The sequence below is a fragment of the Columba livia genome, chromosome 17, assembly GCF_036013475.1.
Source record: "Columba livia isolate bColLiv1 breed racing homer chromosome 17, bColLiv1.pat.W.v2, whole genome shotgun sequence".
NCBI classification, from domain to species: domain Eukaryota; kingdom Metazoa; phylum Chordata; class Aves; order Columbiformes; family Columbidae; genus Columba; species Columba livia.
Genome location: NC_088618.1, coordinates 6,733,522 through 6,748,833, shown reverse-complemented (window position 1 = coordinate 6,748,833; position 15,312 = coordinate 6,733,522). Strand labels below are relative to the sequence as shown.

General features: G+C 55.7%; 1 protein-coding gene across 2 annotated transcripts in view; it reads left to right on the top strand.

Moving 5' to 3' along the window:
* Positions 1 to 7,302: 7,302 nt before the first annotated feature.
* Positions 7,303 to 15,312, top strand: part of MN1 (MN1 proto-oncogene, transcriptional regulator) — a 92,689-nt gene continuing 84,679 nt past the window's right edge. The window contains exon 1 of one of the 2 annotated variants that reach the window (XM_065033661.1): positions 7,303 to 11,137. In XM_065033661.1, the coding sequence (XP_064889733.1) occupies positions 7,708 to 11,137 (3,430 nt within the window). In that variant the 5' untranslated portion in view covers positions 7,303 to 7,707. The remainder of the gene's footprint in view (positions 11,138 to 15,312) is intronic. The other variant, XM_065033662.1, reaches the window with a different exon arrangement.

Here is a 15,312-nt window from a genome sequence, read left to right as displayed (position 1 = left end):
CCTTCGCCTCCCCTGCAGAGCCGACGACCGCCAAAGCCGCTCACCTCTGGATTGGGTAACCACAGCGCTAACGGCACCGCGACAGCTGCAGAGCCGCACAGCCCGTCGTTTCCTTTGCTATCGGGTGAACTGGCTGCAGTGGAAAAGAAATAGCTCAGATCTTAGTGCTGATGGGTATTTTGTTCTCACTCCGTTTCCTACCGGTGTCAGAATCTCTGCAATGTGAAACTCTCTGTTACAGTCAGCGTACGCTAGACCACGCTCTACTGGGGCAACACAGTAAAATGAACACGGCCTCATTCACGCAGGCTGGAAATGAGCAATTTTAGAGGAACTTGCTGAAGTAAGGAAAGCGTCTGTGTCTGTGAGCTCTGAGGAGAGTGGGCAATGAAATGGAGATGGCCCCGAGGACAGGGACAGCCAGCCTGTCACCGGGCAGCCAGCCACCGGGATGCTTCATCCACTGGTGCTTGTGATCCCTCCTCTCCTCGTTACCTGTTGTGGGCAGAACTCACAGTGCAAACCGTGTCAAGAACAACGTTCTGGCTCTTGCAATAATTTAAAACGACAATATGTCCAAAAGAGCATTTGGAGGTGTATTTTCAATGGCTGCCACCTGGGGCATTGCCCACATGGGGACAAGCTGGACCCATAATCAGACTTGAGTGAAATTGTGATGGTTCAGGTACAGGCAGGACTCCGTGTCACTCAACCTGCCTCTGTTTGAACAGCCGGTTGTGGTTCTGGTGTTTCCCTCCACAGAGGGCACCTGAAGTGGCTGTTTTGGTGCACAGAGGCACCCCCAGCAACAGAGCCCGGCTGCTTTGCTGCTGTGAGGGTATTTTGCATTTTGCTTTGCAATGCACTCTGCAAGAAATTCAAGGTATTCGTTGAATCTGAACTTTGCAATTCTTCTCCAATCCCACTTAAAATCTTGATATACTAATTTAACGAATTTCCCAATTTTAAAACCTTGTTTTTAGTACCCTCTAGAACAGTATTTAATGTTGTTGCTGCTTTTGCAATGGGGTGTCTCTCTCTCCCACTTGTTTCTTACGGCCATACAAATGAAGTCCAGGGTAAATTAAGGAAATGTGATTATAAGGACTTTTGAAAGATCCAGTAGTCACCAGCTAAACCGTATCATAGCAAGAACCGAGCTACTCCAACAAGTGAAGTCCCTGAAAAAGCCTGGAAGCAAAATGTCTATAATTAAAACCTGAAAGCAACGACTTCATAAGGAAGCAAACGAAGAGGCGGGCTCTTTGTAAATGATGATCTAAAAAGTGTTCTGGGTTCTGAGACCTCATTTCAAATGTATTCGTTAAATAATATTTGAATCATTTAACAGTTTGAACTCTACTGCACTGCTAATATCTTCAGGGGATTTTTTTTTTCAGTTACAAAGAAGCCTTTGTTCCTGCTCGATGCTTGGGCTGCGCCTTGGATATTAGTTGGAAACCCGATAGCCCGACATGGCTTGAAGTCTGGGAGCACAATGTGAGTCGTCTGCAGCCGGGATTAAATCCGGCCTTTTGTACCCAGATGCTGAGGGGCCGGTGATGTGGGAGAAGTGATGGCTGTGAATGGCGGGAGATTTTTAACCCTTTGTGCCCATGGCGGGAGCCAGGGGTCGCGGCTGCGGGTGTTTGTGGGGAGCCAGGGCTGCCCGTGCACCTGAGGAGCTCCTGTCGAAAAGACCAAAAGAGCCTGACGTGGGGTGATGGAACCAGCCCTGGAGGGTGCGGGGGTGTCTGGGCTCCCAGCCCAGCCCGGCCCCAGTGTCACTGCCTCCGGGACACTCGGTACCGCTTCACGTGGGCTGAGGCGCTTTGGGTTTTATACTGGACAAATCAGACTATGAGATGAGATTTGTCAATGGCTCAGAAACATGAGCTGTTCTGCCAAGTGAGGTAACATGATAAATCATAAATACAGGATTATCTTGACTTGCCTGGCAGCAAAGTGTTCCTCTGGCCTGGGCAGTTGGGACCCCGATGCGGTGGCACCGGGACAGGAGCGTTTCCAGCCCCCGAGGCCGGGCTGGGCTTGTACCGGCTGCGCTGGGCGGTGTCGGACGCCGTGAGGAGTGGGAGATGCTCAGACCCATGGCCCTTGGGGACGTTCTCCAGGAAAGGCCCCGCTGGTCCATGCTAGGTGAGTTCCCATGGAATCGCGACATCCCAAACCGCATCCCGCATCCCGCTGCCCCTCAGCACCTCCACCTCTGCCTGGGCAGCAGGACCCTGTCTTGCACGTGATGGAAGGGAAGGGCTTGAAAATACCACATGAGGAATGCCAGGGGATTTCAGGGAAGCACTAAGGTGAACACTCTTGTGAGCTACTGCTTAGGGAAAATTAAGTCATCAGGACTTTACAAAATAGCCTCTGGTTCTCTCCTTTCACAAGGGTTCAATTTATAAGATGCTGAAAAATGAATTAGCTTCAGTGGTTTGCTGGCACCACCCGCAGTGAGCTGGACTTTCCACATGCTCAAAGATGGCTCCTGCTCCGCAAAACTTACACAAATTCCCACCTGGTTCAAGTTCAAGAAAACAACAGAACAAAGTCAATCATACAAAGTCCATCATAAAATACTGAGGAGAGCTAAATGCTGACTATCCGTATAGAGAGGTACTATTTTTTATTTATGTTTCACTGAGTTATTTTAGGAAATATAACACTTTTACAGTTCCTGCAGCCGAACTAATTCTCTTGTGCTGTATATATGATCTAATTTCTTTTTCCTTCCCTTCCTCTCAGTCAAATGTGTGACCCTCTGGTGCGTGTTTTAGAGATGGGAATTTGAAGGGGGAAAAATAAGACCAAGTGGTATGCTGTCGTACAACTAGCATAGATGGGAAAACTTGCTTTAGCATTTCCCAGTGTTTTTAAGACTAACCGTACAATCTCAGTGTTGTATTATTTTAGCACTATCCTGTTTTTCAGTGATCTAAGTTAGAAAATCTTAATTGTATTCAACATGTACACCTACGTGTCCCATATGCTGTAAAGGTTTTCACCTAGCTGACATAAATGGGACCCACAGCATACTTAATGGGTGAAAAAAAGCTGTTTGCAGCCATGGAAAAACATACCAATGTTGTAAAAATATCATGATCCATTCTGAGGTACCTGAAAATCAAACAGGAAAAGTATGCAGCCGAAGGTTCCAGAGATGTGAAGGAACTAAACCAGCCAACCAACCTTGTAGAAGAAATAAATAGGAAAATTATGGTGTGGCTGAGTTCTAAAATTGCTGCCAATCTCTGCTGGAAACAACCGGAATAGTTTTAGTCCCTTAACTCTTATTATTCAGTTATGCATTTTTTTTTTTTTTAATAAGAAGCAGTCAAGTGTCTGAATTAATTTGATCCAAACTTTCCAGAAAACAACATTGTTGGAAAAACTAAGCGTGAAATATTTACATCGGTAAGGCAAGCTCTTCAGAAACTGAATGTAAGTCAGGTTTTACAGTTGAAATTGTCTTTAATATTGATTAGAAAACAGTCCCCTCCAGACGTTCATGTCGGGAAGGACAAGAAGCGACAGAGGTTCCCAGTGCTGCCTGGCTCGGGGAGCCAGTGGTGTGATCACCCCGGAGCCACCTCGTCCCTGCTGGGACCCTGTCACCCACTGACCCCCCATCACCCACCGAGCCCCGTGTGCGCAGCCCTGTGCCCGCAGCCCGGGGAGCTGCACCCCTGCCAGAAAACGGCCCTTCAGAACCCAAACCTCTTGGCCGCGTTCAGAACCACAGCAGGTGCTGCCAACAGACTCCGTCTCCTCCCAGGAGCCCCTGCCCACGTGCTCCTGCTCCGCGGCCACTGCGCTGGCAAGCTCATGTGGTGATTTCACACACTCACCTTCTGAGTCGGTCCAGTCACCATTTCTCTGTAATTCTGTGAGGAAGAAGATGCAATAGTTTCCCTAACCGCTCAGGCAGAAATGTTGAAAACCATCCTGATAATGTCAGCCACCAGCCTTAGAGACGTGTCTTTCAAAATATTCAAATTCCTTCCATTGACTATCCCTGCTAGGAGCAGATATCACTGCCAAAAAAACCCCTATCAGCTTTTATCCAAAGTAAGTTTTGAGAGCCCATGTTCTAAGACAGGACTTGTCACTTTGGTGGGTACATGCCGTGTAGTGGCAACCAAACACTTTTTTGTATTGTTGCAGATGGCTGCACTACCAAACACTCTAGAGGTTATTTAGTAGCTAAAATTTATATACCTGAAGCCTGACATATTAATGAAATGGCATCTTTATAGGGCTGGGGGTGTAAACACCACAGAAAAGTAAGATGTGGTTTTGCTTGATGGAAGGGTTTAAAAGGCTCCTTGCTGGTGGCTAGCTGGGCTGAAGGTTTTCCAGCATATGGGCTTGTTTTGTACAGTTTATGTGGTGGTTTCTTCATTGGATTTTCAGTGGTAATGAGCCCACACAGTTGATTGCTGCAGGGAGAGAAAAAATCATTCTGAATAGGTTTGCTGAATAATTATGAACTGAGCTGAACTCTTACATTTGCTTACTAATTGTATGGTTCATGATGTTTTATGTATGATGCATTCATTTTGTTAAAAAGGTTTTTCTTTTTTTTCTCTGAGCAGCAACTTTTCTCAGCGCAAGTTAAACTGGCACAGTGGAAAGAGCTGAATTCAAGTCTGATGAATTGATGTTGTTTGAATTATTTTTTTAAGCATCAGCCCCACCATTTGGTTTTCAGAGCTTGCAATATGAAACCCCAAATTGTGCTATTGTCTTGAGAGTCAAAATAAATGAATCCCCTCCACTTTGGATTTGGCAGGAGCAATTACTATTGTTAATTTAGAAAATAATCCCCTGCAGCTACAACTATTTAAATAATGCCTTTTCCTGCTTCCCCAAAATGACCAAAACCCAAAGACTGAAAGTAAAAATACTTTTTGTAAAATATGCTTTTAACTACTGGCCACAATTTGAGAGAAGCTTCCTTCTGCTTGGCTGGGTGACTGTGACTCTTTGTGACTGTGGTGCTCCAAGGGTGCTGGTCACTGCAGCTCCGCAGCCCCAAAGCATGTTCCAGGTTAAAACCAAGGCTGAGTCGCCTTCCGACATTCCATAAACAGGGAACACTCACGCCAGGAGCCTGTGGAGCACTGCAGCTAGTATAGGACCTTACCATTTCAGTCAGCTCACTGCTCTCACTGTCAAAATGTTTGGGCTGATATTATTTCTGTATTTGCCATCAGCCAGTTCCACGCTGCTCCTGAGCCACAGCCGGATCCGGGCCGTGCCGCTGGCAGGATACCTGCTGAACATTTGCTCTGGGAAGACAGTGCTGCCTTGCCAGCGGCAGAGGAGCAGAAAAGACCAGTAGAGTGGGCGGGGAAGGAGAACACGGTAGCGAGCCCGGCTGCTGGCCCTGGCAGAGACATCTGCACTCCTGCTCCAGGCAAAGCCAGAGAGGAGCATCAACGCTCACCCAGAAGCATTTGAGATGGCCAGCCCATGGACCAAAGAAATCTCCATCCCTCTCTTAAATCAGCTGTCTTTTCTGAAGCTTTTGCTGTCTTCCATGGAAGCCAGTGTTACAGGAGGTATCTCTGAAGTGCTCGACCTCCTGCTTTAGGAAAGAGGTGCAATTTCAGAGGCCTGAGGGCCTTTTACGTCAGCAAAAGTAATTCATCAGAGGAGAAGTCTAACCGCCTTACAGGAGCAGGTCTGGCTCCCAGGAACATCAACAGAAGTTGTCTGAGTGTGGACTGAGCAGTTCTGGGGAGCTGGGACAGGCTGGGGACAGGCGACCAGCAGGATTTCCCTGTCCAGCAACTTCAACAACCATGGCTAGGACCTCTCGAGGTGCACAGAGCTCTGGTTTATAGGTGGCGTTAATTGTATTAATTACCCCCTGCCCTGATGCGTGCGGCCCCAAGGGAACGGCGCTCGTCCCTGCGTCTGGAGCCGTTCTGTGCCCACCGGGGCAGCACGGGGGACGGGAGGGGGCCCGAGGGGGCTGTCCCGAAGCCCGTCTCAGGGAGCTCCGAGCGCCGGCGGCACAGCCCGGGAACACGGATCGGGGACACGGCCCGGCCGCCTGCGGGACCGGCGCGGGGGGCGGCAGCGGCGGCGCCAGGGGGCGCTGTGCCCGTTCGGAAGAGCCGGCTCCGACGGCGCGCACGCAGGCGCAGAGAGAGCGCGGGGGGAGCCCCGGAGCGGGGTCGTCCCGGAGCCCCGGCGGGGTGCGCGGCCGCGGCGGGCCGGGCGCCGGTCGGTCCGGAGCGCTGCCGCTCTGTGGGGACACGGGCGCAGGGGCCGGCGGGTCCCTCTTCCCGTGGCCGCCGTTCCCGTAGCGAACGAGACTTTCACTTCATCCCTTTGTGCCGCTGTCCGCGAGTACTTAATTTTCTGCCCTGGTACCAGCCCCGCACCCCGCCCCCCCCCTTGTCACTTTGCTAAGTAATAATTTCCATGTCCAATTCCATTTCTTCTCTAGTTCTGAAATCTCCAAGCCATCAGCAAGGAGGATAGTTCACATGAAAACTAATTACACAAAATCAATATTTAATCACAGCGCGGCATCCTGATTCTGCAGAAAAAAATCCCTTTAAAACTCTCCTGCCATATACAAATACTTCTCGGTCGCTTATTTATAGATCTCATTTTTTTTGTGGGAGTAATTTTCATTTTTATTTTTTTAAACTATTGATATGTGCGAGTCGTGAACACCTGAAGTGCCTTATCCTGCCGGCTGTTCTAAACCCGCCGCACCTGATGGATGTTTCTGCCACCAGGAAGGCTGGGCTCTGACATCTCCACTCCGGCTGACGCCCGGGAGTTAGGCCGCCCGGCTCTCCCGAAGGAGCCGCCGCTCGGGGACCGGCTCGGGGTTCGCGGGTGCTGTGGGACGGCGGGGTCGCCGGGAGCCTTCTCCCCGCACCCGACCGCCGTGCGGGCTTCGTCCGGTCGGGCAGTTGGCTGGGAGAGCGAGACTTGCCGTGCCTGGCCGGCAGCGAGGGTCCCCCGGCCCCGCCGGTCCGTTCCAGAGCGCGTACCCCCCGCCCCGGGCGCCCGCCGCCCGCACCCCGGGACTCCGCGCGGCTCCTCGGCTGCCCGCGCTCCGTGCGCCCCGGAGAGCAGCTGCGCCGCCGGCCACGGAGGGCGACCCGCCCCGGGCCGGAGCGAGCCCCGCTGGGCCGCGGGGCGGGCGGGGCCGGGCGGCGCGGCGGAGCCACCTTAACGGCGAGCCCCGCCCCGGGCCGCGCGGCGCTCATTGGCGCAGCCCCGATGGCTGAAATTCATCGCTGAAATGCAAAACTTGTTGCTGCTCCGCCAGCGCCGGGTGAGAGCGAGGGAGCGCGCAGGGGAGCGCGGCGCAGCCCTCCCAGCGCCCGCACGCAGCGCCGGCCCCGCCGCCCCGGCCCCGCCGCCGCCAGAGCCCTGCGAGCCGCGGGCAGCGCACGGCGGGCCGGCGATGCGGCGCGCAGCTCCCGGGCGCCGGAGCCTGTGAGCGGCGGCGCGCCGCCCCGTCGGCTCTCGGGCAGCGCAGCGCGGCCGGCGGCGGGCGGCAGCGAGCGGCGAGCCGCCGGGGTGAGCGCGGGCGGGCGGCCGGTGCCGGCGGCGCGGCAGGATGTGAGCGGGGCGGCCGAGCGGCGGCCGGCGCGGCGGGGAGCGGGACGGCGGAGCGGCGCGGAGCGGCCATGCCCTTCTGAGGAGCCGCGCAGCATGTTCGGGCTGGAGCAGTTCGAGCCGCAGAGCAGCAGCCGGAGCGGCGGGCAGGCGGAGCGGGGCTTCGGCCAGCCCGGACTGAGCATGAGCGCGCACTTCAAGGCGCCGGCCTTCCCCGGCGGCGGCCCGGCGGCGGCGGCGGTGGACCCGGCCCTTGGCGCGCTGGGCGAGCCGCCCCTCCTGGGCATGAACATGAGCCTGGCCGGGGACGCCTACGGCTTCCCTGGCCGCGGCCCCGCCGAGCTGCACGGCGGCGGCATGCAGCCGCCAGTGCACGGCTTCTTCGGCGGGCAGCAGCCGCACGGCGGCCACGGCGGCTCTCATCACCCCCACCAGCACCCCCCGCACTTCGGCGGCAACTTCGGGCCCGACCCCGGTGCCTCTTGCGTGCACGGCGGCCGGCTCCTGGGCTACAGCGGCGCGCTGGGCGGACAGACGGCGTTCGCCGACGGCTACGAGCACATGGCCGAGAGCCAGGGCGGCGAGGGCTTCGGGCAGCAGCGTCCCGGGAACCTGCCGGACTTCCAGCACCACAGCGCCGGCGCTTCCAGCCACGCCGTGCCGGCGCCCTGCTTGCCCCTCGACCAGTCCCCCAACCGCGCCGCCTCCTTCCACGGGCTGCCGGCGACCGGCTCCTCCGAGCCCCACGGCCTGGAGCAGCGGCGGCTCCCTGCGCAGGGTGGCGTGGACTCGCTGGAATACAATTACCCCGGCGACGGCCCCGCCGGCCACTTCGAGCTGCCTGTCTTTTCCCCGTCGGAGCCCGAGGGGCAGCTGCCGCACTACGGCGGTGCTAGGCAGGTGCCATCAGGCGGCAGCTTCGCGGGGGCACCCACCCTGTCCCGGGCACCGGGCATGGCTGTGGCCAAGGCGCACCCGCCGCAGCAGCACAGCGTCTTCTTCGAGCGCTTCGGGGGAACACGGAAGATGTCCACCAGCCTGGAGCCGGGGGCCAACGCCAGGCACCCACTGATGCAGCAGCAGCAGCCACCGCAGCCGCCACAGCAGCCGCCGGGCTTGCTGGCCAGACAGAACTCCTGCCCGCCAGCCATCCCTAGGCAACAGCAAACAGAAGCCAATGCTCCCAACCCCAACCTGCAGGACAATGGGCCCATAATGCAGAACCAGCATGCACAGTTTGAATACCCTATTCACAGACTGGAGAACAGGAATATGCATCCCTACACCGACCCCGTGTTTAATATGCAGCACCCTCCTCCGCAACAGCCACCAAATCAAAGACTGCAGCACTTCGATGCCCCCTACGTGAGCGTCGCCAAGAGGCCGCGGTTCGACTTCCCTGGCAACCCCAACGTCGAGCGCTGCGCCTCCTGGGGCAGTGGCATGCATGGCCCCGCCATGGAGAGCCACCTCTCCCCGACGGCCTATCCTGGCCTGCCGGGTGAGTTCACCCCGCCAGCACCCGAGGCCTTTGGGGCACCACTGCCGCACGGCGGCCCCGAGCACCCGGCGCTGGCGCAGCGCCAGAACGCGGCCCTGGTGATGAAGCAGATGGCCTCGCGTAGCCAGCAGCGCCTGCGGCCGCCCAGCCTGCAGCAGCTGGGGCACCACGGTGAGGTGGGCCCGCCCGGCGGCCTGCCACCACCCGCCTTCGAGCGGGAGGCCGGCAGCAGCGGCCGCAGCTTCGATCCGCCTGCACCCCACCTGGCCCCCGACAGCGCCTGGTTCACGGGGCCGCCGCCGCCTGGGGAGCTGCTGCCACGGCGCATGGCAGCACCAGGGCTGCCGGCAGAGGCAGCCCCCCATGAGCTGGGCCTGCAGCCGGGTGGTGCTGCCATGCTGTTCCGGCCGGGCGCCGGCGGGCTGGGGCTGCAGGAGCCGCTGCGGATGGCAGGTGAGGGGCCGGCGCAGGCCCTGTCATCGCCCGGTGTCCACCCGCCTTTCGCGCCTGCCATGGGTGGCCTCTCGCAGCTGCAGTCACCGGGCGGTGGCGTGGCGCTGCCCAGTGCCCCTGCCGAGCGCCGCGGCCCTGCTGACTTTGCCACCCAGCCTGGCTTCCCCTTCACGGCAGCAGCGCGGCAGCCGGCAGCCCACGGGGCTGCACCCGCCCTCAGCGCCTCACCGGGCGCCTACCCACCGCCCCCGCCCGAGTTCCCCCCGCCGCCGCCGCCACGGCCCACCGCCAGCAAGCTGGGTGCTCTCTCGCTGGGCTCCTTCAGCAAGCCGGCCAGCAAGGACAACGTCTTTGGGCAGAGCTGCTTGGCCGCCCTCTCCACCGCCTGCCAGAACATGATTGCCAGCCTGGGCGCCCCAAACCTCAACGTCACCTTCAACAAGAAGAGCCCGGCTGAGGCCAAACGCAAGCTCAGCCAGGCTGAGCCCGACCCGCCACCACCCGCTGCCCCGGACTACTTCCCAGCAGGGCCACCCGCGGGCGGGGGTGGCACGGGCAAGGCGGCGAGTGTGGCCCCGCTGCTGCCGGCCGAGAGCAGCCTCTCGCCTGGCTACGCGCTGGAGCCGGCGGCTGGCGGCGAGGGGAAGACTGGCGGCGGGCGGGGGCGGGGCCGTCGGAAACGGGACAGCGGGCATGTCAGCCCCGGCACCTTCTTCGAGAAGTTCTCGACCGCGGAGGGCGGAGGGGCCGGTGTCAGCCCTGGGCAACCGGCAGTGCTGGCGGCGGGGGGCCCGCCGGGGGCTGCGGGCACGGAGCGTGGCGGGGGCACCCCCCATGACAAGCCCCTGACCTCACCCTCTTGGGGCAAGGGCGGTGAGCTGCTGCTGGGCGAGCAGCCCGACCTGATGTCCTCCCTGGACAGCGGCATCCAGAGCGTGACCAAGTCGGACGGCAGCTCCCCGCACGTGGACTTTCCCGATGAGGTCAGCACCAGCTATGGCAACGAGGACGAGGTGTCCTCCAGCTCTGACAATGCCACCTCCAAGCCCACCCGCAGCCCGCTGCTGGGCGGCTCGCCCAAGCTGCCCCGTGGGGAGCACGCACTTCTCAACGGACAGAAGCCCCTGGCCCTCGGCCTCCTCAGTACGTCTACCTCGACCCCTGACAGCTACGGGCTCAGCACCACGGCAGGCGCCCACCCCAGCACGCCGGGCATGGAGCAGGTGCGGACCCCCACGAGCACCTCTGCCCAGGACGAGATCCACCCCCTGGAGATCCTGCAGGCGCAGATCCAGCTCCAGCGGCAGCAGTTCAGCATCTCGGAAGACCAGCCCTTGGGGCTGAAGAGCAAGAAGGGGGAGTGCGCGGGGCAGAACGGGGACAGTGACCTGGGCAGCTGCTGCTCAGAGGGCGTCAAGGGCACCATGAGCACCATCGACCTGGACTCCCTGATGGCGGAGCACAACTCCACCTGGTACCTGCCTGGCGAGAAGGCCCTGATGGAGGGGCAGGAGGAGGACAAGCCCATGGCGCCCTGGGAGAAGCCCAAGCCTGCGAACCCCAGCAAAGAAGGTATCTGTTGTCTCGCGTGGGTGCTGTCCCCCGCAGGGACAGAGGGCTGCTTGGGGAAGGGGAGGTGGCAGGGCTCGGGCCCTGGGATGCTGGGTGCACACTGGTCCCAGAGCTGCTCCAGCCCTGGGCAGGATCGTGGTGGGTGCCAGGCGCCTTCCCGCTGTGGGATGCCAGGTGGCTCTGCCGGGGTGGCCAGTGACGGGGACAAAGCTCCTGCAGCCCGGCCGGCCCCACGGGACTGCCATCCCCATGGTGCCTCCAGGGGAGCAGCTGCTGCTGGCTTCGGCAGCCCGGGCTGGTGGGGGTCCCAGGGCTGCTGGGCGGGGGGGCTCACGGTGGAGCCCCAGCCACGCTCCCGGTCCTGGGGTGCCGAGGGGGGGATGCAGACATGGGGTGCTGAGGCGGGGGCTCCCGCAGAGCCCTGTGCCGGCTGAGCATTCCAGCCGTTTCCCCAAACTGTTACAGAGATCTTCCTATACTGTGAAAACACAGATTTATTAGTGATGCTGTCTCTCAAATTCCGGGTGTTTCCCTGCTAATTAAGAGCCTGCTAATGGTGCCTACTGAAAGTCTCTTAAGGTGTTTTTTTTTTTGTTTCCCCTTTAATAGAAAGGCAATTTAAAATAAGGCTCTGGGTCTACTGGTGTAAAACTTGTTTAGTTGACAGATGTTTAATTTCTCCATTAGTTGTCATTTTTGATCCTTCCTCATGTCTGGAGGGCATCATAATTCCCCAAGCTCAGGAAAAAAATATTTTAACGGAAAGCCCTCTATTGTAAAAGCTGTTTAAGATAAAGATGATTATAGATTCAATTGGTTTCTATTTTATCTTATCAAAGCCATATTTTCCAAGCTGCCCAACCATGTGTGTGAATATTACAATAGATGCACGTGCATGTGCCTGCTGTATGAGTGCGTGCAGGCAATTTTTTTTTGTGCTAAAAGTGCACATGTGTAATTTACACAATATAAACTCATTATTCATGCCTGGGGAAGCTGATGTTTTGGTACCGCTGGCGTAGTTCAAAATTGTTTCCATTACATCTGGTTCTACAGACTGACTTTGTATGGTACTCCGTGTTTAGTAATTTTGCTAAGAAAGGTGTCGGGAAAATGAAAAGGGAGCTGAGGTGGTTTGAAAACTGGGCGATTTCCTACCTCCAGTTCTGGTTGGGTTTCCAGCTTTGGCTTTCTGAAGCGTGAATCCTCGCCCCCACGGCTTGTCTCTTTGTTCATGGTTAATGCCCAGCGCAGGAGACTCTCATTTCGAGCGGGAGTGTTTAGCATGCACAGCAGACTCTAGAAAGCCCATCAGCATTCTCCATGCTTCACCCAGGCAAGGACATAAATTGGTTTGTTTGGGGCCCTTCTTTTCCATTTTTAAATGGAGTTGCACACAGCATCCTTCCTGGCCCCTTCTCTTTTATTGTTTCTTGTACACAACATCTAGATCTGACTGGATCAATAGCTAGTTAGCACAAATCACAGTTCCTGTCACTTCTACCTTGGCAGATTCGAACACATATATATGTTCTCTCACAACACACACACACACACACTCTCTCCTGTTACGTGTGCACGCTCACACGCATACAGAACTGAAGATCTACACACCGTGCTGTGTTTAGAAACAGATTTTAAAAGAGTAACTTATTCCATACATCCTAATTTCATGGATTAAAAAAAATCCTACAAAGTGATTTAATCCTGAACAGCACATTTATTAAAAGTGTAATTTGGATTAAAACTATGTCTATTTTGTGTATGTGTGTCATATGGAGCAATGTTTTCTTTAGCGTCTTTAACAGCACTCCTACGTTCACTTTGATCACCGCTATTCTTAGTAACATCTAGTGAAATAAGTAATTGCTTTCTGGTCGCAATAACCACAATGTTGCTGTTAAAAGAGTTCGTCACTTGGAAGGAAAACCATTTAATCAGTGTTCCTATATAAGGATATGTTTTAGTATTTCAGAGGCTTAACATAAAATAGCAAACCAGTTTTACACAATGCACAGAGGCACTCATTTTGTTTCACACTTTAGTCACTCAAAGGATTTGAATGGGCTGGTTCTTCAGATGAAGAAATTCATATAGACCAGCAGAGATTTACTTTAACTGTTGTTGGAAGGGATAAAGATACAATAGGGGAGACAAAACAGGCTCTCTGCCTTGGTTAGTAGAAATAATTTAACTTTGCATTGCCATACCACTGAGTGTTTGAAACTGCGTTTAAGAAAAGGCTTTATTTGTCCACTGGCTGAGTTTTTAAACCTTTTTAGTCGATTGGGGGTTTGCGTCCGTGGCGTTTGCTCCGGCAGTTCCCCGGTGTACGGGCGCAGGGCGGGCGCGCAGGCTTCAGACAGCTCTCCTTGGAATTCCGAACAGCTCCTGGGCGCGCGTAACGCGGCGCTGGGATGCTCACCGTTTCCTGGCGCTGTGCGGGATTACCGAGGGTGGGGGCTGGACCCGCGTCCCCTCGGCACACGCAGGCGTTGGTGGTGGGCTGCCCCGCTGCACCTGCCGCCACGGGCAGGAGAGCGTAGGGGGATTTACGCTGTTGTGGCACAGCCGTGGCCAGGGCTCCGTCCCTCGGCGCAGCGCGGTCTGTGCCGCTGCCGGGAGCGCTGGCTCCGGCTGCGCCGCCGGCCGGGGGGGCAGCTCTGGAACGGGCAGCACCCTGAACACAGCAGAATCAGGAGCTGCTCAAATGCCCCGTTAGTACCCAGATTACAGGGGGAAATTTGGGATTGATTTAATGGCTGGACAGATTCCTTAGAGCTCATCTCTATTCTTCTCGTAATGGCATTAAAATGTTTTGCTAATGTCACGCAGTGTGTGTGAGCTGTGAGGCGTAAAGGTGGACGGGAGCAGAGAACGTTATTTCAGACACCTGTGCTGTGGGTGCCCGTGTGACACATACACACCTACATCGTTTAGTGATAGCCTTTAGTTCTGTGCCTGTGTTCGCATCTTGTTTCTGAACTTAATGTTATTAATGCTGGCTGGACGTGGCTCTTGGCTGAAACGCGATTTTCCGTAAGGAGCTTTCTCTTATACATCTTATGTGAAGTGGCTGATTGTGTTTTTGCCCCCCTCAAAATACTTTCTAGAATTTCACGTCTTCCTCTGCCGTGCAGCTAGAGCTGGGAGTGAGATATAATAATACTGACTCTAGAGATGTCGTGTTGACTTCCAACACCGCAGCTCCAGCTAACAAAGAGTGGCCAGATCAAATTAACTTAAAAAACCAGGGCCAGTTTAATGGGGCTTTGCTTTGCCTGATTTGACTAAACCAGAACAATTTCCCCTTCAGTGAAATGCTGATTAGTATTCTCTAGAAACGCAGTAATTAAGTGCTGGTAGGGTTTTGGGGTTAGTTTTTGATTGAAATTTTGAAGGTCCCGTACTGCAGATGTCAGGTGAAGATGTCAGTATGTGACCTAGAACCATGCGGGTGTTGACTGGAAAAAATGGGAAAACATGAGTGACTCGGTGGCCATTGGGCTCGTGGGTCTGAGCTGACAGGCACATGCAGTGCCGCGCAGCGCGTTTTCATCTTTTTTAATGTCTTCATCGTAACACCAAAACCTATCGTTTGAATGAGCCAGCGGGCCAAAACTCTTGATGAAGCAGTATGTAACGGCTGTAAATTACTACCAAATACATTAACAAAGGTCAAATTCGGTCCAGATGTGCCTAGGAGCCTTTGTTTTCTTTCTCTTCCTAGTGTGTTCTGCTGCTTGCCTTTATTTTACGTACTGCTGAATTCTTTTAGAGGCTTTACCAGGGGACTAGGTTTGTTTACCAAGACCGAGTTTGTCAGACCTCTTGTGAGGTATTTAAACCACTAAAATATCACTGAGAGCAACGCGTGAGTTGGAGCGGGTTTGTGCTGCTCCGGGGGCTGTGGAGGGAGCTCAGTGCCGACGCTCAGCGCACCTCGCAGCGACGGCTCCGAGTCCTGACGCTGCTTTGTTTGCTTGAAAGGGCTGTTTAAACTTACGCAAGGAATTTTAAGAGTGAAAAAAATGTTGTTGCCTTTGCCAAGAGCTACGTGATATGCTCCACTGATAGGAAATACACATCTTTAATAAATGATCTGGATTAGCATGCAGATTTATGAGGAAGAAATGCTCCCATTGCATATCATAGGGGAGAGTTCAGTGTGCATT